This window comes from Chiloscyllium plagiosum, unplaced genomic scaffold (genome assembly GCF_037043375.1).
Source record: "Chiloscyllium plagiosum isolate Xiang-an unplaced genomic scaffold, Cpla_swu_hap1 HiC_scaffold_17, whole genome shotgun sequence".
Lineage (NCBI taxonomy): Eukaryota > Metazoa > Chordata > Chondrichthyes > Orectolobiformes > Hemiscylliidae > Chiloscyllium > Chiloscyllium plagiosum.
Window position 1 is genome coordinate 24,464,273 of NW_028270155.1, and position 22,707 is coordinate 24,486,979.

The 22,707-nt window shown below is 40.3% G+C and overlaps 1 protein-coding gene across 1 annotated transcript in view; it reads right to left on the reverse strand.

The window, feature by feature from the left end:
- cdh13 (cadherin 13, H-cadherin (heart)) overlaps nucleotides 1-22,707 on the reverse strand; it is a 1,096,178-nt gene that overhangs the window by 611,336 nt on the left and 462,135 nt on the right. Inside the window, exon 5 of the mRNA XM_043706651.2 lies at nucleotides 3,255-3,404. Within this exon, the coding sequence (XP_043562586.2) occupies nucleotides 3,255-3,404 (150 nt within the window). The remainder of the gene's footprint in view (nucleotides 1-3,254; nucleotides 3,405-22,707) is intronic.

Here is a 22,707-nt window from a genome sequence, read left to right on the forward strand (position 1 = left end):
ATGCTTGCATTATTCCATTCCATTTCCTCAACTGAGAATCACCATCCTGCTGGTTAACAGCAACTGTGGCCATTACATTCCCTGCACTTCTTTTTTTCTCCTGTCCTTCCCTCTCAGAGCAACCGTTGAATTTACTCCGTAACCCATCAGCCTCCAAACTCAGTAACAAACAAACTGATCTGCTCCTTCAGTGCCTATACTCTGAATGGACCATTCCCGATACAATATTTATCTCATCCTCAACACATTTTTATGTCAGAGCAGGAGTTGCAAGATTGTTATTTTACATCTTCTCTTCCTATTGTTAAGACCTCCAAGTATTCCCCCCTTAGTATACTGCGTTTGTTTTTTGCTCTCAATTTGGTCTCCTCTATATGTTGGAGACCAAATGCAGACTGGGTAATCACTTTGCTGAATACTTCCACTCACTCCACAAGCATGACCATAACATTCTGGGTTGCTCATCAGTTTAACTCTCCATACCATTCCCACTCTGTGCCTCAGCCTTCTACACTATTCCAAACTAATCTTAAAGATCAGAATCTCATCTTTCAATTGTACACTTCACAACTTTGTGTCCTCAACACCATATTCAACATTTTCAGGTTATGACATCTATCTATTAGTTTGTATGACAGCAATTAATGATGACTCAGTTCGGTTAAGCTGTTTGCACCTTTTCAAAATCCATCCCTTGTTTCATTAATAAAGACAGAAACTGAGGGATATATTCAGAAACAAAACTGACATTTCCTCAACCCTAACCTCCATAGATAGTGCATGTCCTCCTGAGTATGTTCAGCGGTTTCTATTTTTGCTTCAGATTTCAGGTACCTGAAATATTTTACTTTTGTGTCTTAACTTCTCACATTACTTTTCGTTATGATTCACATTTAATCTTTTCTGTATTCCATTCAATTATAACCTCCTTTCCCTCTGGATCCACATAAAACCGGTAACTTTTTTTTAGTTCTGATGGTCATTAACTTAAAACAATAATTCTGTTTTCCTGTCCACAGATGTTGTCTAATCCATTGGGTACTTCCACCAGTTTGTGTTAGATTATGCATTATGCCTTATTTTGAAATGGCATGTTATTTTCTACATTCAGTAACATATGCACACACGCAGAGTTATCGGCAAAAATAGCCAGAGTGTTTACCCAGAACTGTGAACAGCAATAAGGAGAATCTGAGGGATGGCAATCAATAAAATGACTCTTGCTGCACTGGGACGAAAGCCGTTGTTGCTTGATAGTGATGTGACACAAGTGGCACCCTACTGTTCTAAGTGCTCCAGTTTACTTTCATGTAAATGCATGATAATTGAGTCAATAGAATCTTTTACCCTGAAAATGTTAAGCTCCTATTTGTCACTTTTATTATTCTGGGGTAGTTGGGAAATGGTATTCATGAATACATTAAGCCTACATCTGGAGACTGTTAAAAAATATCTGCCAATGCTGTCAGATTGATGACTTGCAAGTTGTCTCTCCAATTGAGACCCAACAGGTATCGCAATGAAAGGATCCAGTGGTCATGGTATCTGTCAGATTCTTGACTTTGAATATTTCACATGTAAAAGCCGGTAATATTTTTGAAATTTTTGACAAAGTATTTGCTTCCTTGGGCAGTTCCATTCATCACCCTGGGAGACAGTAGTTTGTTGCAGCGAGGAGCTGAATGGAAGTTTGTGCAAAGCCAGGAAGCATAAAACCATACTCACTATGCATAATATGTGTAGCTCCTTTCCCTATCAACCTGAGTGGAGCCCCTAGGGATACAGATATAATGACAGAAAAGCTCAGGGAAGGTGGAAGGAGCCAAGAGGCCCACAAGATAGGTTGATGTGAGGGAAGATAATACAAGGCATTTCAACACATGTAATACTCACCAACAAAACATTCTTTTTTAAATGTAAAGGCTTGGTTTGGGATGAGGATGGGGAAACAAAACTGCAGGGCCTGGATTAACATACGGCATAGGGATTTTAAAAAAAACCTTCAGGGAGTAGTAATACAAGTTCCGAGAACTGCTATGTAGTTTCATCATTTAATTGATTTTTATTTCAACATCTTCTCTCTTGGTCACTCTGTTGTTAAAAGATTTCTCATTTCTTGTCAATTTGCTGCATATGTGTGTGTGAATGCATGTTTCTGTGCCTGGGTGTGTCTTTTTTTCTGTGTATCTGTGTGTCTACACGGTGGTTTGCAATTTCCCCAGAATACAAAGCCATGGCGATCTCCATTGTTTTCCAAGACAGGTTTTTTGCATAAGGCAGCCTGGTTCCTCATTAACGTACCAAAGTTACAGTTCTGTTAGTGCTCCTATAAGATCAGGGAAAGGAGAAGTAAGCTTCACAGGCCACTCAGCCTCACCCTCAACCACCTCCACTACCCACCAATTGCTGACATTTGACCCCATCCCCACAATCTCTCAATCATTGTCTTCAAGTGGGCACCGAATGCTTGAGCCTCTTGAAGCATCAAATGCAGGAGACGTTAACTCCTCGGACTGAGATGATGGAAGTTGTCTTGACAGGTGGGAGGCAAGTGTTGTGAGTTCCATGCTGCACCTGAGATTGCAACCACTGGAACTATATGGGGACCAAGTGTGAGAAAATTGATAAATTCATGATGGGATGTGCGGGAGGAGCCGGGGATGGAAAAGTCCCAAGATAAGCCAAGGGGAGAACTTCTTTAAAACTCAGCTCACTGCTAGGCCTCTTGTGATCAGAATGCTGACTGCAGGTTAGTGACCAAGTGGGTTAATGCTTGGTCAAGCCCATGGCTAACTAAAGGCAAATGTATCAATGACATTATAATTAGAACGCAGTTCTGTTACTGAAATTAGGCTTCCACTCCTCTAGGGTCAGAGACCTCTTGTCTGAACTCACACAACTTAAAATGGTAGGGAATGGAAAGCATCAGAAATACAACATGAATCCCAATTACCTTGACCCAACTCTTGCAGCATAACTGCACAAGCTGAATTAAAATCGGCTCAAGTATGCATCCAACTACAATCTGACTGTTCACAGTAACTTTTCATAATCCAGATATTAGACAGACAGTTCCTCTAATAAATACCTTTGCAGTTTAAATTCAGCTAAAAATGCATGTCTTGGATATCAACCATTGGACCACTGTCTGCTAACCTCTTCCACTGAAGGGAATTAGTTTGCTGTGAATTTTTCATAAATAGCAGAAACTACTCCCGTTTAAAAGGATAATAAAACTCATGGTTAGTACTTACAATATACATGTCCATCTCCTCGCGGTCTAGTGAACGGGTGACAATGATTTCTCCAGATTGGTCATTGATTTTGAAAACACCCTTTGGTTCCTCCTCCACACCCTTACCATGAAGTTGAAATTTTATGCCATCTTGCCTGTCAGTTATAACCTGGAAAATAATAATATCACACAAGGCCGGAAAATTAATAAATTTTGCATTAGAAATCGAAAAGCAACAAACCATTGATGCTCCCAGTATATAACACAATATGTAGTCTGACCTAATTTAAGATTTCACATTTCTACGTATTTATTTTTTTCCGTTGCAGACTTATTTGAAGATTCTTTCTAACTTGGGGTCTCTCAGTTTCCAGACTGCATTTGAACGCAGGAGAGTTTCCAGGAGGGAATCCTCAAAGGACCTAAGAATGCCGATGAGGTTTCTTGTGGACTGACAAAATGAGGTCTCCAGAATAGGAGATCATTCCCAACATAGAGCAGAACATCTCCAAAGCTCAACAGCAGCACAACAGGAGGTCACCACTGCTGCTCTCAGTTTCTGCCCCAGGTTTGGGCCCTCAGTCATTCACACATTTGTGCAGATGCAGAGACAGACCTGACCCTCCCAAGCTGACTGCCAGCTTTTACTGGCTAGCCAACTCTCTGTCGCCTCTGTGGAGTTGAACTAATTGTAGCCCAGGTAGGATGCGGCCCTTAAATGACTGTTTAAAAACTCACAGAGTGGGATGTCAAGCCGGCTCAATGGTTATCACTGCTTCCTCACAGTGCCAGTGACCAAGGTTCAAATCAAGTCTTGTTCAGTTTACGTATTCTCCCAGCGTCAAAGTGGGTTTCCATCGGATGCTCAGGTCTCCTCCCACAGTTTAAGGATGTGGTTACTTGGATTGGCTATGCTAAATTGCCTGTAGTGTCCGGGGATGTGCAGGCTAAGCAGATTAGCCATGGGAAATATGGTATTACAGGGATAGGATTGGTCTAGGTTTGGGTTGGGATGCTCTTCAAAGGGTCAAGATTAGAGTGGTGCTGGAAAAGTACAGCAGGTCAGGCAGCATCCGAGGAGCATGAAAATCAACATTTCGGGCAAAAGCCCTTCATTACAAATGGAGGCAGGGAGCCTCCAGGGTGGAGAGATAAAATGCTCTTCAAAGGGTTGATGCAGATTCAATGGGCCAATGCCCTCTTTCTGCACTGTAGGTATTCTATGTTTTATTCTGTTAAAGAAGAACTTAACTTCCAGGAGATGGAAGAAGGAATGTGGGCCTTCCTATTTAAAACCTAACCCAGTGCCAACTAATCACTTTTCCACTTGTTTTCCAGGAGAGATGGATTCTGTCCATTGTATCAAAGATTGGACTTCAACATTCCTGAGGCTAGGGAGGCCAGTATTGGGGGCAGGTCTGCTAAAGGGAACAAAATTTGTTGTAGAACTCAAATCCTCTCAACGCTTTTTGTGGGCTGAATGCCAGATCATGACTCATTACATTATAGCATAAAAGATACAAAGTCAGCAACTGAAGTATTATCTGTGTTTATGTCAGTAACAGTGGCTTTTGGCTTTGAACACTGCTGGGGCTTTGAAAATGGGTAAGTTCAGGTGTTCAAAAGCCAGTTTTTAAACTGATCAATCTCAAAGCAAAATGACTATGCTGGGCAATGGACAGCAGCAAAAATATTTAAAAGCATTACTGGAGAAGGTTTCATGTTGCAGCCGAAGTGTCACAACAAATTCCATCCATTCCCTGTGATATTTATAGTAAGTTAACTTCAGGAGATCTGATGAAACCATCAAAATGGTGACACAGGTATGAGTAATGTTAATGTGTGTTACCACTTTTTTTCACTCCAGCTTAAATGTGGAAATGTAAAATGTAGCATTTCTATCACAAAAGCAGAATATCAATGGATTAGTCAGACCCTTAATTGTTCCATGTGATGACAAATCAGTGCTGAAGGCAGAAGGCAATCTAAATTGTTTTCTTTCCTATAATAGTATTCCAATTGCCTGCACACAGTAATTAAAATCCATTGACCTTACTTTTGTTTATTGTGACAGAATAATTATTGTAAGTGTACTCAGTGAACAATTTTTGTCAGGCTAAATTGTGCTCCTTCTCACATCCAGAATTTCAAGGATTTATTAAGATTATAATTGTATTAATTTAGAAGGATTTTAAAATACAGTGAAGTACTGTATTGGCCACTTATTTAAATACTAAACTTCCACCAAGTGCTTGACAGAATATCTCTATTCAGCATTGATTCTGAAGAGATTAATCTTACAAAATGTGTTGGTCAATAGCTCATTTATTATGCAATATGCATGATCATTTCAACTTGCATTCATTCTGCATTGCTAAAAATTGCACTTGGCATCTTTCTCAGATCTAGACATGCAACACTACTGACACTAATGAGAATCCCTTTGGTCATTTTTGGATTGTAATGAAGAACTGCATTGTACAAAACATCCAGATTATTTTCCACAAAGATGTTTTCTAGGCATAAAATTGAGATGAAGGCTTTCCTTCAAACATACATGAATATTGCAAAACTGTTCAAAGCATTTTGCTGAGAAAAGATTGTAAGTATGCGTGCTTTTGAATAATAAGATGCTCTTCCAGAAGCATATGCTCCCAGAGACCTCAAATCCAAAATGTGTAATCATTTAGCTTGGCCAAACTAATAATCAGCTAATAGGTACTGAATTCCACAAGAATATTCAAACACTGGTGTCGTTAAAGGAACTGAACATAGCATTTTTGCTGTTTACTAAATGGACAGCCGAAATCATGTATTTTTTGGTGTAATTGTTCTGACCTCTCATTTAGATTTCTCAGTGCAAATACAAACAAAAGTCCAATAGGTGCACAGACAGACAGTTCTCCTATTTATAAAGAATATGGATGTACAGTAATGCCCTGTCTTCTTACACAATTATCAATAAACCTTTTAACCAGAAGTTTAAGATGAAAGTTTGTCAACATGATTCCTGGTTAAACTTGCATTGAAGGGGATTTTAGAAATCCAAATAAATGTAAGATTTTGTTTCACGATTCAAAGCTTGCTTTTGTCACTGGGTTATTTAGAAAGCTGCAGTTGCACAACAAATGCTCATTGATGCAATTTAGACAAGTTACTATGGTTATGAATGGAAGCAAAATTTCAGCCAGTAATTTAATGAAAACAACTTAACGATTCCAAAAATACATGATGCATCCTCTCCTGAGCAAGTTGATTTGGAGCTCTTAGCCTTTACTTCACGTAATTCAACAAAAAAGCATTACCTTATCCTATTTACAATATTATCAGAAATATTGCAATGCATTCTTAGGGATCTTGTGGGAGAGTCTAAAACCAGAGGGTATAATCCCAGCGTTGCCCATTTATGGCAGAGATGAGGAAGAAATTTCTCTCAAAGTCTGTGGAATTGTTTACCGCAGGGAGCTGTTGAGGCTGGGTCATTAAATATATTCAAGGCTGCGGTAGGTTTTTAATCAGTAAGGAAATCACGGTTTATGGACAAATAGGAAACTGGAGTTGAGAATGATCAAATTTATCATGATCTGATGGAATAACTGAGCAGACTCAATGGAGTGAATGATCTAATTCTGCTTTGTCTTCGGAATAATACAGGAGAATTTCAAACAGCACTACTTGATTATCTATACTGCATGCTAACTGCAGTGCCTATTCCCTTACTCCAGATGAATATTAATGAATCAGCAATTAGATTGTGTTAGTTGAGCAACAAACATGCAATAACGCAGACTGATTCCAAATAATTTACAAACGATGGGTGCCAAATGGAGAATGGAAAAAAAGCAAGGACTCACTGGATTGTCTCTAGACGAAGATGAATAAAGGCTGGCACATTTTGGGTTGAAATTTGTGGGGCCAACAGGGGTCACATTCACAGGTTGGAGAACTGGTGGGGAATTCCTGTTAGTCCCATGCAGGAGACCTGGCACAATCCAATGTGCCGGACTGGCCACCATCAGACTCCCCACCGCTGAGAGGCCCAGGGGCAGAAATCCTTCCAAATATGAGATTCCAGACAATCAGAGGAACTGCAACCTTTCTGAACAAGGGTGAATGAGGGCAGGGTGGGGCTCACAGACATAGGGAGGTGGGTGGCTTTCAGTGACCCACCTCATTCCTGATGACAGGGTTCCCCCGCATTGGGCACTGAGTGCCTGAATGACTGACCCATCTGCAGATCTTGGATACTCGACAAACATTGCTGGACAGTTCTCTCAAAAGGATGAAAAAGCTTCCCAGTTGCATCCACCTTCTGCTAAGATGGCGGTGGAGTAGGACGCTCCAATTGGAGCTCCTCTGCCCTGCCCCTTTCTCTTCTTTTTCCATCCTCTCATCCCTTCTCTCGGCCTCGGAGTCTCAGCCTCCGAAGCGATGGAGATGCTGGCGACCGGAGCGGCCCAGTGGGGGGAGGGGAGGATCGTGGCCTGGTGCAGGAGTAGGGATAGCAGCCCCCAGATTGGAGCGTGGCAGCAGCCAGTGGTTTGATCACATGGAGGCCCCCTGCTTTGGTCTGCTGCAGACAGCCTTTGGAGAGAAACTGTGATGCTCGCCTTTTTATCTTTGGTTCTTGTTTTCCTGCCCTATGGTCATACAGTGTACAGCTGGAATGTAACTCTTCTTCTGTATTTCTCTATTCTGTAATGAAGGATTGTACCTAGGTACCTTTGCACTGAAGACAGCACTGTTAATGGTGATTTACAAACTTTTCACTGTACTCATTTGAGTATATGTGACAATAAAGCTAATATACATTTAGCACCAGCAGTGAGGCCTCAAGGATAATGGATGTCAACTGAATCACGAATAAGCCAAATTGAATACCTCCTCAGCCCCTTGTTACCCTCTTGATTTAATCGTGACGGGAGCTTTGGCCATGACTGGGAAATTGACACAGTGGCACTCCCATGGTTAAATGAAACTAGCCAACCTTTTTTCCATTGCAAGCAGCAGCATTAAACCCAAAACTTTATTTATCCTTCCTTTTCATCAATCTTACCTTTACAATGGGGTGTCTGTGTTACTCTAATTAAAGAATTTTACTGGGTCAAGTTGACTGGTGAAACAAAAGACGATGGTCCCATAATATTCACTACATAGCAACTGTAACAGCATCAATACATTTTTTTGCACACCAGCACTGAAGACAGGCAGGATGTTTCACTACCCGGTCATGATAAATAGCAACTGTCACCACTATTAGATTCAGCATTTTAAGTGGAGTGCAGAGTCCTCAGGAAATAGAAAACAGACTCATAATCTTACCAAAAATAACCAATCACTGGGGCAGAGGGGCTGGGTGGAAAAAGAGGCTGTCAGGGTCATCATGTGTAGCAGGGGGACCTGGAACATGCAGGTCCTAGGGATCAGGGTACCTGTTGACTCCGTGAGGTCTGGTACTGGGAATGTTTGGCACGATCTACATTGCCATCCAGAATTTTCCCTTCCCAGATGCAAAGTACTCTTAGAAAATGGCTGAAACAATGCCCGGGGTGGGCTGAGTAAGTGTCAGATTGATGTCTAAATTATGGGATCCATGTTCGTTGTACAGACAAAAAACAAAATGAAACAGCTGTCTGCAAAGCCCAGGCACACTGGATTTGCAATCATTCCATTTCCCATTTTATATGCATTCAGCTGGAGGATTCTGATGGGTCAGATACTGATCAAAAGCGATTTACTATACTCCATTGGTGCATGCAAACGGAACCTACACATGTCAATAACATGTCAGCAGCAATGACAGTAAAAATGACCAGTGCTGACTGATGGGAAATGAGCATTCACCTCCAAGGGTCCTGTTTGAGCCAGATAAGTTCCGGTTCTTTCTATCACATAAGTATTATGATTGTCCATGCAGAACACAATGTCAGGTCCAGCATATGATGTTACATCATTCTGGTATGCTGTGCTCTACATTATCAGAGCAGGCAACAAGACAATGTCCTGGATGCAGAGGTATTGAAGTAACGGGAGCAGTTTTCCGCGATTGAGGACAAGGACATTCGGATGGAGGAAGCAGACATTGTCCATGACACAGCTCAGCTGCATCAAGTGTTTCAAGCCAAATAGGACCTCATTGACACAATGGAAGAGAACTGGGTGCAGCAGGAAATCATTGACCATAACACACTTAAATCATGATGCTAAATCCGTTTGGCATTGTGGGCATGCAGTTCAGCCTCTGTTAGCTTCACTGCTTTTCCATTTTCCTGTCTGGAAATAAAACCTCATGGTTGGGTTTGGAATTGTTTCATTTCTTGTTCTTCTGTGGGGCTCCCCAATTGAACAATGACAATATGTGAGTCTGAAGTGTACACTGGGGACAGAGTAGCACTGAAATGGAGGGTGTTTAGACAATGTATTTAGAGACATGTACAGTGTATGGCATGCTGATGGAACAACGACAAGTGGTTCCATGTGCGAGGCACTGTCAGCAATATGCAGTGACCAGCACAGCTTTATTGCTGCAGTGCAATTAGATTGGCAATCCTCTGTTTCCCCTCACTGAGGAAGCTTATCCGAGTGCACGGTGGCCTTTCAAAATGGCACATGTGCAAGAGATTCCAATCTTTGGGTGGATATCCGCTGAGCGTTGAGTCATTGTGGCAATGGTGCATAAGATAGGGCAGAATTTGGACATGAGAGACACCATAGAGGTGGGACAGGTAATTAATGTGCCGAGTTTAATGAAATGGGCAGTAAAGTATTCTAGGTCTCATCGCGTAAAACTCTTCAAGATATTTGATGCAATGTGAACGGAGCCAAAGATAAATATTATTCAGCCCTTTGCCTTCAATTACAGTAGTGTGTAATGGACCAAGGAATCTGTCTGCCCAAGTTATGATGACAGTAGCTCCAAGGACCACAGATTTTAGTGGTTTCTCTCAATAGGTCTATATTTTGGTTTCTATATCATTAAATTTTTTTAACCTTTTAATTTAAAACTGAAAACAGAACAATCTTCCTCAAATTTTCTACTGTTGTACAATAAGGGGTCAATAGAAGTGCGAACACTACCACAATACAGCACAGTGCCAACATAGAACCACACTACATTTAAGTTATGTAAATATACAACATATATTGAAGTTTTCAACCACTGTACTGCAACTGACTTAAATCATAAATTTAAACCGTGATTTATTTATAAGTAATGGATATTAGTTTAAGACATATGTAAACGACTCCTTATAGGGGCCAATTTACTGAACGGATACATGTGGCAGTACTTGACTGACCCTGATTTTGAGTCTTCCTCTCATTGGGAAATCTCAGTCTTGAAATTTCCCTTGATAATCCAGCCAAGATTTGGAACCCCTCATGTGAGAAATCACAGGTAAAACTCCATGTCTGACACATACCTTGCTTGTATAATTTTCAAATATCTCAGGGGAAGTGAAGTTACAGCACACAGACCGATTTACAAGCAGACACAGCAGGTATCAGATCATGAATGAGATGAGAGCTCACTTACCTAAATTAATTGCTTTGGGTGACAAAGGTTAGTCTTCAAACAAGATTAAAATAGCAAACTAAATTCAAACATGTTCAAACAGTTTACTGTATTTGTAAAACTCAGTCGATTTCAGATTCAGAAAATACCATTGCTAAGCATGTATACCAAAGCTAAACTGCATTAAATCCAGAATAATAAATAGTCTAGTTGTCAGCATTATAAGATAATGCAGCATAATCAAATGATTCAGATGACATAAAGCAAAGCAGTATTATGTCTCAAACAGCTTGCAAAGATCATCTGAATGCAATGATTGTATTACAGTCCATAATTGGATGCAACACATCTGCTATTTCATAATAATATAGAGTGGCTGTGTCATCATGTACATCCCACTAGTTACTGTGCTGGAGAGTCTGCAATATCTTTGTGACTGTGCAAATATTCCACTATGATTCCAGCTTTCTGACCAGATGTGATATAGGATGGAATAGAACAGCAAGCCGAATAGAAATATTATGCCACATAAAAGAAAAGGAGCTGGAGAATCAAGAAATTTGTGTTGCAGAGACTGACACAGTAATAGAAACATTGGCATGGTGGTTGGATATCCAATGTGTTCACAGTGTTTCTCCTATTTCTTACTCTTTTTGAGTGGAGGACAGCATTTTTTTCAAAAGTAAAATGGGACAGTGCCAATTTAAAATTAGATGGAGGTGTTAGTGTTGGACTGGGGTGTGATTTTTAACTTAATTTAAAAGTTAAGAGAAAGAGAGAATGCGTTTGTTAATCTGTGCGTTTAGCCTTCACTACATGAAAAGTATCTATGTATTAAGCTGGTCCATTGAATGCCACCATTTAAGTCTCCGACATAGTTCATAATGGCGAAATGTTGAACCTTCTGGTGTTTTGGATTTGAAGTACGATTGTGCTATTTATGGATCCCACGATGGAGCTTTACTTGAGCTGGGGTGCCCCTTTAACACCAATGCTGATCTACAACTAGCCAGAAAGTCTTCAGAGTACACACATTCGACAAGAAATTAGAGGGCCTTTGCAGCTGGCTGCAGTAAATCCTGCTAACAGGCAACAAGACTGAACAGACATGACCATCTTTCTTTGATTTGGAGAAACAACTTTGACATTTAAACTGAGATGTATCTGCACACGAGATACAATGGACTGGCCTCTCCTCCAAAACAAGTTGGATCGTGGCAAGATTGAGGCGGAATAATAACAGTAATGCCTCCTACTCTTCACTGCCCTAAATAGAATTTCCACTCCTACAGCAGACAAGGTGGGGCCCTTGTCTGCAGTTAATCTTTCTCCCATCCAATCTCCTTATCTAATTTCTGGCCCCATTCGCTGAAGCCCCCTCATGAAACACTTCTGACTTGCTTTGGATTTCTCCAGAAAGAACTGTGCTTAAAACCAACTACGTTGGCAAACTTTGGTCACCCATCCTAATGTGTCTCCTCTGTTGTTTTGACATTCATTTTAAAATATTTTTTATAAAGTACTTTTGGGCATTTTACTCTATAAATGAAATTATATCAAAACAAATTGTTATTATTTAGTTTACACACTGGATCATGAGTGAAAGACATAGCCAAGTTTTATGGAAACAAAGGATTTTTATCATCCCATTCTCCAGGCAGTGGTGATGTTTTACATCAACCTGAACAAGACAACAGGACTTAGTGGGTGTAAAGTTTTTTTATAATAGAAAAGTTAACACCGACAATGTAGCAATCCTTCTGTCATACGGAAATATCCTTTCAAAGCAATGACATGGGTTGGCCTTCAACCTACAATATTTTGACACAAATGCAAGTGTACTACTTAAGCTTAGCCGCACTTAGGCAAGTTTGTTTCCGAGCAATGCTAGTTTAAAATCAACCTTTTGATGTAATTTTGCAATGCACATATGTCAACATGTACAGAACATTTAAAAGGTCAGAAAGGGCCTGTTCTTCTGAGAATTGCCTTCTTATCTGAAGTAGATATTCAGTCCCTGTGAGGAACTCAACTCCAGCAATATGCAGTGGCCAGCAGCTCAGAATTATGTAGGTTAATGGACACCTGCAGGAAAACAATCAAATTCTATTGATGTGTGAGTATTTTCTGGGCATGATTTTGTTGGGAGGTGAAAGTGGAAGGAAAGTAAACTTTACAGATGACTCCTTCAAGACAAAAGCTGTCCTCTTCAGTCCTGCCCAGTTGTACAATTGAAAGAGCTAAAGACTGGTTGCAGGTCCAATGAGAACATGGGCAGGACTTCTCTTGCAAGCTTCAGGTCCCCCACCAATCAACTGAAAAGTGGATCAGAAGCCTGTAGTTGAGAAACAGCACCTTTGATTCTTTCTATCAGAAGGACATTGGCCTGTGAAAATCTCTTCTTCAGAAAGCAATCCAGGCATTATATTTAAGGCTGCATTTTGTTGATTTTCAGTTGACAAGACAACTAAAGGCTATTGGAGGTGGAGGGGGATATGTTTTGATTTAACAGGATAGCTACGATCTCATTACATGGCAGCTTCCTGCTGGATTTAGTAGACCGATGACCGGAAGAAGACTTTCAATCTGAAAAGGAGAGACTCCACAAAGGATAAGTGAGAAGCCATATCAAAACTCAAGCTAGTCTTTCTTTTAAAATTCAAGGTTTGAAACGTGTTTTGAAGCCAGGCCATCACGGTGGGTGGGTGGGAGAGGAGGGCCCTTCTATAGTTGTGGCTTCAGCTGAGCAGCCAAAGTTGACCCACCAGAGATCTGCTTGTGGGAGGAGGCCTCTGAGACCGAAACTCTCCCGCTGCTGCATGCAGAAACCTTAAGGCCACTTGGAAAATCCCAGTTCACTTCCTTTAATTGGCATTAAGCGTCTACATACTGGAAGGTGCAGGTTCTGCCACACACCCCATGCCATCCCTGCCAAATGGGCAAGATGAGGAGTGAAGCAGGAGCAAGGCATCTTTTCACATCCAGTCAACCTTGTCAAGGCTTCAAGAAAATATCAGAATAGTATTCCAGATCCTGGGGCTTGTTGCTGGGGACCTCACCATCTGGATCCAATGGTGTCTGCTGCGTACACGATACTAACATGAATGAGGTCTAATCATGGAAGATATCACCCTCTATATGACCCATTCAGCACAAACACAATGAATTGATTAGCCTCTTCCTATGGTGTATATTCCTATGACTTTATGACATCACCCTACCTGTTGCATCATCCCAGCTAACACAGATGTTCACTCTTTTATCGGTTGCTTCCTTAATCTCTAGCTATCAGAAGGAAACTTTTGATTTGAAGTTCAAATAAAGCGCAGGCAATGTATTTCCCTCTAAGTGACATGAGTGCCTGCCATTACGGTATTCAACCACAGCGCTTTCACTGAATCATAGTTTATGGTGTGCATTTCCCAAAACCTATTATTTTGTTCCTCCAAAACTATGTCCATAGCAGATGAAGAAAGTAAGGTGAATAATTGTGTGTAGGAAATATTTGTAATTCGCTGGCCCCATACTCTCCTTGAATTGGTTATGACACGACCCTGAAACTGGCTCCAATGTGGCCAATTCTTCACCAGCTGTCTAGCCCGGGAACATTTAATTACTTGCATAGAAACTCCATTAGGAGAAAGTGAGGACTGCAGGAGTCGAGAGTGTGGTGCTGGGAAAGCACAACAGGTCAGGTAGCATCCGAGGAGCAGGAGAATCAACGTTTTGGATATAAGCCCTTCCTGATGACGGGCTTTTGCCTGAAACATTGATTCTCCTGCTCCTCGGATGGTGCTTGAACTGCTGGGCTTTTCCAATACCACACTCGCGACCTAGAAACTCCATTCCCTTACTCCACAATTTATTAATTCCGCTGTTGCTTTCTTCCAGCCAGGCATTTCTCAAATTCACCATCCAAATCCAAATCAATCAAATCAATCAAACATTTTTGAAATCAAGTTCCTTTTGCCTTCCACATTTAGCCCCTGACCTTTAACATGACCACCTTCCTTTAAATGCTTGTTCTAGCCTTTCACGTTGCTGCAATGTTAAATCAATGTGCAAGTTCACAGCACAAGTCAGAACATTTGCAAGCTAGCAAAATCGATAACTTGTTTCAGTTTGGTTGAACACAAAACTTAGACCGTTGTTTTTGTGTGATCCGAGAATATTACAAGAGAGGGTGAGAAGTGCACAAATATGAACTTAGTAGTTTGAAAAATAAGCTGTGTTTGTACTCAGAGCTTTGTCTTTATGAAATTTCTACATCTTTATTTTAACAGATACATCCATGCAATCTGTCTAACTACTCTGATGAAATAGAGGCATACTCAATTTCATTTTAATGCATTCATTAGTGATACTACACAGCTTGATCTCAAGCTACATCAGATAGAGAATAACATATATAAATACATTTTTAAATAAGTGTTGTGCTTATATTACTTGGAATGGGTATGTCTTTCATTATCAGTATCGAACTTTCAAGTTGTAATTCACTGTGAGGTCAAGTCAAGGTCCTTCCAAAATAAAAACAGAAAGATCAGGCAGCATCTGTCTGGAGAGAGAAAGCAGTGTTAATGTTTCAAGGTCCCAAAATTTAGCTAGAAACAAGGTCAATTTTCAGTAAGAGGTGGATGGCACAGAATGAGGTTGCATTTAATTATGCACATCAGCCCAGGTGGGGCAGCCAGTGTACATGCACAGGAGTACAGACATCCTGTGGGGCATTTTTAGAGTGGTACTGGAAAAGCACAGCAGGTCAGGCAGCATCCAAAGAGCAGGAAAATCAACATTTTGGGCAGGATCCTTTCATCGGGAATTTCTGAAGAAGGGCACCAGCCTGAAACATCGATTCTGATCTCCAGCATCTGCAGTCCTCACTTTTGCCTATGCAGTGGGACATCACTACCAAGCAACAAGAGCAGCTATCTGCCACAAACATCACTGTGTGATCATATCCTTCTGAGCAGCCACTTTTTTCTTGTCTCAGCCCAAGCTGACAACATGTGAGGAGTGGTGGTGATGATGGGGTGGGAAAAGCAGAAAAAAGTAAGGCAGTTTGTGTATGCACTGCTGATGACATCACTGACACAGAATGTGCTGATATCAGCAATGCACACTGAGATGAATCCTGAAGCCTGTCATAGATAGCTGATACCAGTGACCCACTCTGCACATCGCTGTGGCCATTTCAGTCTTTGGAGTAATTACTCCAGTAAAGTAAGGGCAGTTGTACATCTACCCTAGGTTAAGTTACTGGGCATGTGCAAAGGGAACATAGGAACAACAGTAGGCCATTCAACCTGGCAAGACTGTTCCACCATTAATTGCGATCAAGAAAGCCTGCTGTTGCTCATTCACATAGATCATCACATTAACACAGGTGGGATAGGAACCAAAGGAAGTTTTCTGATAGGGTGGGAGCCTGAACGACAGAAGTCTCCCAGGGGCAAAAGGGAATGGTGAAGAGCCAAGACCAGAAACAAAGAAACTAAACATGTTCCGACAACAGGTAATTTATTGACAGGAAAGAGAAAGAAAATGAAACAAGCAGGGAAAAAGTAAACAAAATGGGGTCAGAATTTACACCCTGAACCAGTAGAATTCAATGTTGAGTCCAAAAACGAGAAAGTGCCTAAATGAAAAGGGAGATTTTGTTCCTGCTCTCTTGTCTTCCATCCAATCACAGACCTTCCTTTTTGTTCAGATTTAAGTGCTGTCATGTATATTAATGTGTTCTAGTCTGCTACAGCAAGACACACACACTGTTGGCAGACATCTTAAACGTTACTTCAATAAAGTCCTCATTTTGAACACACCGCTGTGTTATACACTTGAAACATGGTTTCAGAAGTGGTCAATGTCCAGAGCTGAGATATAAAGCACGGCTGCTCAGCTGTAAGCTGCCACTGAGAAAGAAAATGAGCAAATGAAAAATCACAGAGAAATCATTGCTTAAGAGAGAATGGCTGCAGCTTCTCCCCTGTCCCCAAATGGGATAGGAGGCAAAACTGGGAATCCTTCTTTGAACAATGGCAAAATTATGTAACAGTTATGAATTTGTTGAGCAAACCAGAACAAGTACACACAGCTGCACTTTTATCACTGTTGGGAACAGATAGTTTCAAAATTTATTCCATCCTAAATCTCTGAAGAGCAGAAAAAAATACATGCCAGAAATGTTAAAAGCTTTGAAGGCATGCTTTGAGCCCCATGTGAACCATGTGTGTGAATGGTGCATATTCAATACTAAGGAACAAAGTGTGAAAAAAAATCCAATGATCAAGATATAACATCATTAACGCAACCTGCAGAAACCTGTGAATTTGCACAATTAAAGGATGAGCTAATTAGAGACAGCACTATATTCAAATAAAGGATCCAAGGTGAAAATAGAGCAATGGACTTGTCCAAAATTGCGGAGGTTGTGAATCAACAGAGAGAATATTCATGGTAGAACAAAACCAGATCTTACATTATACTGGCAGATACTCCTGGGACATGGGGCAGAACAACCACAGAGGATCGGATAAAAATGCTGCAGTAGACAGCATGCAAAAGAAGAGAAGGCATGTCCAGCCTGGGGAAAGCAGTGTTCTCACTGCAAGAACCTGAATTAATTTGCACACAGGTATATGGCAAATGGCCATGGGAGAGATAATGGCTTAGGATTATTGGAAATCACTATACACCATACAACAGTTTGCTCCAGTCAAATTGATAGACAGGACGTGGTTGTAACTGTTGGAACAAGGACTGCAAAAGGAGATTTTACACACTAATGCTTCATGTCTCGCATGAACTTAAGGACCTTGGCAAAGTAACTTAAGGCAACAATCCAGAATTGAAGCCCTCAGGAGTACTTCTTGTACTGAGAGGACAGATTAGTCTGTGAGCCCACTTCAATAACATGAATAAGGATCTAGAATTCCAGATTATAGACTTTAAGGAAACATCACTCATCTCAGCTACAGTAAATCAATAGCTTGGACTGGTAATCCTCAATGTGCCAAAAGCGATGCAGTATATTACAGCATATTAAACCTTTGGCCATGGAGCACATCTAGAGGAGCACAAAAATGTGTGGATGCAATTCGGGTGTCTTCCAGGAGAAAGTCATCCTGAAGCTGATAAGAATACCAGATCAATTCAGTACCAACTCTCGCTATCCTTATGGCCGGTCGGAAATGCAGATTGAAAAGCTGGGAAAAGGAGGAAGTAATCAAAAAGGTGACAACTCTTACAAAATGGATTAGCAGCATGGTAGCATGGAAACAACCTAAAAAGATGAATGTGCATTGACCCAAAGAACATACATGAAGTCTTGAAGAAATCTCACTCCCCCATGCCAACCATTCATAGAATTCTGCTATAATTTGCAAAGGCAAAAATATTTACCACCTTTGTCACACAGAACCTGGTAAGTGAAGCTAGATTAGAGCAGCAGCTTTCTGACCATATTCTGGATGCATTTTTGGAGATACAGATGGTTGCACATGCTGTTTGGCATTTGCAGTGCTTCAGAAGACAAGACAGTTAATAATCTTCCTGGAGTGGAAGATGCAGCCAATAAGCTGCTAGTCTATGGATGCAAAGGCACAACAGAAGAAACGATTGCTGATCATGATCAAAATCTAGTGAGAGCCCTCAGAGTTCTCCAGATCAACCTGAAGTTGAAGATAAAAAATAACAAAAACTCATGAAAATTCTGAAGAACAGTCACATTGGACTTGAAATGTAGTGTCTGCTGTGCTCTCCAACAGATGCAACCAGACCTGCTGAGTTTGTTTTCCTGTTTTTATTTCTGATTTCCAGCATCACAGCATTTGGCTTTTTTTTAACAGAAGGCCTTACCTGGATGATGAAAAAGTCACAGCTCTAGTAGCCATGCAGCAGGCAACAGATACAGAAGCAGTGCAGCAATTTGTTGGATTCATCACGTTTCATAATTGGTGCACAGACACTGCCAGACCTGCTGAGCTTTTACAGCAATTTCTACTTTTGTTTCTGATTTAAGGACTATGTGTGCAGTGCATTCAGAGACTGATGGAAATACTGAACTGCCAAGGCAGGAGATCAGTAGCATATATAGTTTGCACATGGATAACAGAAAATGTATATGCTAATGCAAGGGTTTTTTTTTTCTTATTTTTTTCATATAAAAAGAAAATAGTGTCAAAATATTTGCTTAGTCTGCTAATCACATGGCTTCTACCATGAGGCACTTATCCTGTAAGGCAGATATCTTATGCTTTACTCAAATGAAGTCATTGATTGAACACACAGTTTTGTCGCAAACTCAAAACTCCTCTGTCCTCATTCCACTCACCCTTTGCTCAAAGCATTTTACATATCTAACTTATCCCAGTTAAAACAAAAGGTCATAGACCTGAAACATTAACTCTGGTTCTTTTGCACACAGATGCGGCTTAACCCACTGAGATCCCTCCTACCATCCTCACCACCATCACTTCTGGCTTTATTTCAGAATCCTAGCATTAGTAGTATTATGCTCTTTGATTCTAGTTCGATCTACTTTGACTCAACAAGATGCCTCAGAAGAGCACCTAACAACACAACTCATTGCACACATTAGCCAGCCTGTATGATTTTGAAGGCACTTCAATTTCTCCCCAAACTCGATTTAACTTTTCAAAACCTCACCCCATTAAGCTTTTTCACTGAACACCCCTCCTCTTTGGACAGTTGATGAACATTGATGTCGGAATCTATAGCCAATTTTCCTTTCTTGCCACTGAGAGAAATGTTCTTTGGAAATAACAAGTTAGTGAAAGAGTTTGAGGAGAAGGAATTTAAAATGACACAAAAGAAACTTTTAACAATGATTTTTTTTAAGAAGAAATTCTTGAAAAGAATTAATTAAGAGATTTTAATGAATAAACATACCAAATAAATCGTGGATGCCTTGAAATCCTGCGGCATAATCTAGATTAAAATCTTTTATTCACATAAACTTCACATTTATAACAGAAACTAATTGTAACTCCTATTGTGACATTTCAATTGCAACCTCCCACCATCAGTTCTGTCAGTAAAGTAAAAGAACTATATGTTGCAAGCAACTGTGTGCTTACTCTATACAGTTTTCCTATTTTAGAAAGTATAATATAAACTTTTAAAAGGGTAGAAATTTTAAATGTGAACTGGGCTTCATCTGTACTCTAGTTGAATTTAATCCTATTATCTAAATTGACATCACTTAAAAGCCACACAAATTCTAACTTCCAATGTAAATGCCACAATTCATCTTTTGGTATGAGCAACAAATCTTTTGATAATTCTGCAGAAATACCATTTTAACAAAACAAAATAACTTGTACTTATATAGTGCCAATCTTATCCCAAAGCACTGAAAAGCTATTATTTACTTGTGAAATGTTATCACTCGTTACAGTGGGCAGACAATAGTTGATTTGTGCAGACATTAGATGTATATTCCCATGCTGCTTTCGTGCTCTTAGTTGAGGAACTCCAGGAAAATTCCCTTATGTTCTTTCATGCGTCACAAAGCTAGTCCATTTTCTTTCTAAAAGCTGTTCCTTTTCTCAAGGATACTCTGTCCTTGATTTTTTTCAGTAGGGTCATAAATGGGCCAGGCTCCAATCAGACTAGTTTGGTACATAGATGAAAAGGATTTTGAGAGGCCTTTTGTTTATATGTAAACAGATGAGACTTTAGGCCAAAGTGACCGGTAGAATGAAAAGGGAGTGGTCAGCTCTCTAGCTGAGCAGTTCAGTCCAGAACTGGTTGGGAGTTCAGCAGTGGACTGTGTGAACAGGCTCTCTCTCTCTCTCTCTCTCTCCCTCTGCCCTTCTAACTTCAATCTGTAGGCATATGTTCCTTTTTTTAACTGTTTTTTTAAGGGAGTTTGCCTATTGGGACTGTTGAGTATATTTGGAGCAGCATAATTAAGTCTAATTTGGATAGACTGATTTCTGTAGGGGTTGATTATTCTGTTCTTAGTATTTCATTGTGTAATTTTGTGAATAAATTTTTGTCCGTTTAAAAATCTGGTAGTCAACTTCACTAACTTACTCTGGGTAATTGTCATTGTATATTTACCAAAACAAATTGCAAAGTTATGGTCTGGTCTGGCCTGGCTGCTTAAGAATGTTTTGAGTGGTCTACTCCATAACACATGCTATGGAATCATTTATACCTGCAAGCATAATTTGTGAAAATCAGAACCTCTGAAAGTGTGGCACTGCCATGAAATATGCATTCAAGCCTCAGTGTGAAATTTGAAGATAGCTTTGACTGGCTAATCAAAACTTGAGATGATTATTAAGAAATCTTAACCAGTTTATTGTCAATGGGTTGACTAAAATAATGTATCGAAACTTCAGTAATTCACAAACTCTCCTTATTACTTTGTACAATTTTATGGCATACTAATTGCAAAATGTTAGGTATCATACTTCTGTTTAGCCTGACAAGAAAGGTTTGGCCTCTATGTCAGCTGATTGCTACAGGGCATGTTTTGAAAAAAAAATCAATTTATGTATCACTTGCAGAAATCATAAAATCAGCAAAAGTCATGGTCCCCATGAACTGGAGTCGACACTTAGAATCATAGAGCATGGAATCAGATCTCTTGGTCCAACTTGTCCACACTGACCATGTTCTCAAACCAACCTAGTCCTACCTGCCTGCACTTGGCCCATATCCCTCCAAATCTTTCCTATTTATGTACATATCCAAATGTCTTTTAAACATTGTAACTGTACTTGCATCCACCACTTTCTCTGGCAGTTCATTCCATACATGAATAAAAAAGGTTGTCCCTCATGTCCTATATAAATCTTTCTCCTCTCACCTTAAAAACATGCCCTCTAGTTTTGAACTCTCCCAGCCGAGGGAAAAGATCCTTGTCATTCACCTTGTCTGTGGAGAAAGTGAGGACTGCAGATGCTGGAGATCAGAGCTGAAAAATGTGTTGCTGGAAAAGCACAGCAGGTCAGGCAGCATCCAAGGAGCAGGAGAATTGGCGTTTCGGGCATAAGTTTTCCTGAAGAAGGGCTTATGCATGAAACGTCGATTCTCCTGCACCTTGGATGCTGCCTGACCTGCTGTGCTTTTCCAGCAACACATTTTTCAGCCCCCCATTCACCTTGTCTGTGTCCCTCATAATTTTATAAACATTCATAAAGTCTCCCCTCAACCTTCAGTGAAAAAAGTCTTAGGCTTTCCAGACTACTTTTATATCTGAAACCCTCCACTCCCAGCAACATCCAAGTAAACCTTTTCTGAACCCTCTCCAGCTTAATAATATTCTTTCAATAATAGACTGGAGGTCTGTGACTAGTGGTGTTCTGTAGGGATCCATACTAGGATCTCTGCTGTTTGTGATATATATAAATTACTTGGATGAAAATGTAAATGGGTAAGTTAGTAAGTTTGCAGATAACACAAAAGTCAGCGGATAGTGTTGAAGGTTGTCAAAGGATACAGCAAGATATGGATCAGTTGCAGATATGAGCGGAGAAATGGCAAATGGAGTTTAATCTGGGGAAGTGTGAGGTACTGCACTATGGGAGATCTAATGTTAAGGAAAAATATACAGTTAATGGCAGAGGGATCTTGGGTCCATAGTTCATAGCTCCCTGAAAGTGACCATGCAGGTAGATAGGTTGGTAAATAAGGAAAATGGCATGCTTGCCTTTATTGGTTGGAGAATTGAGTATAAAAGTCAGGATGTCCTGTCACAGCGTTAAAAAACTTTGGTTAGGCCGCACTTAAGAGTATTGCATTCAATTCTGGTCATCACATTACAGGAAAGATGTGGAGGTTTTGCAGAGAGCACAGAAGAATTTTACCAGGATGCTGCCTGGATTCGAGAGTATGAGCTATAAGGAATGACTAGACAAACTCGGGCTATAGTTTCTGGAGTAACGGAAGCTAAGGGGAGACTTGTTCAAACTCAAAAAAGTATGAG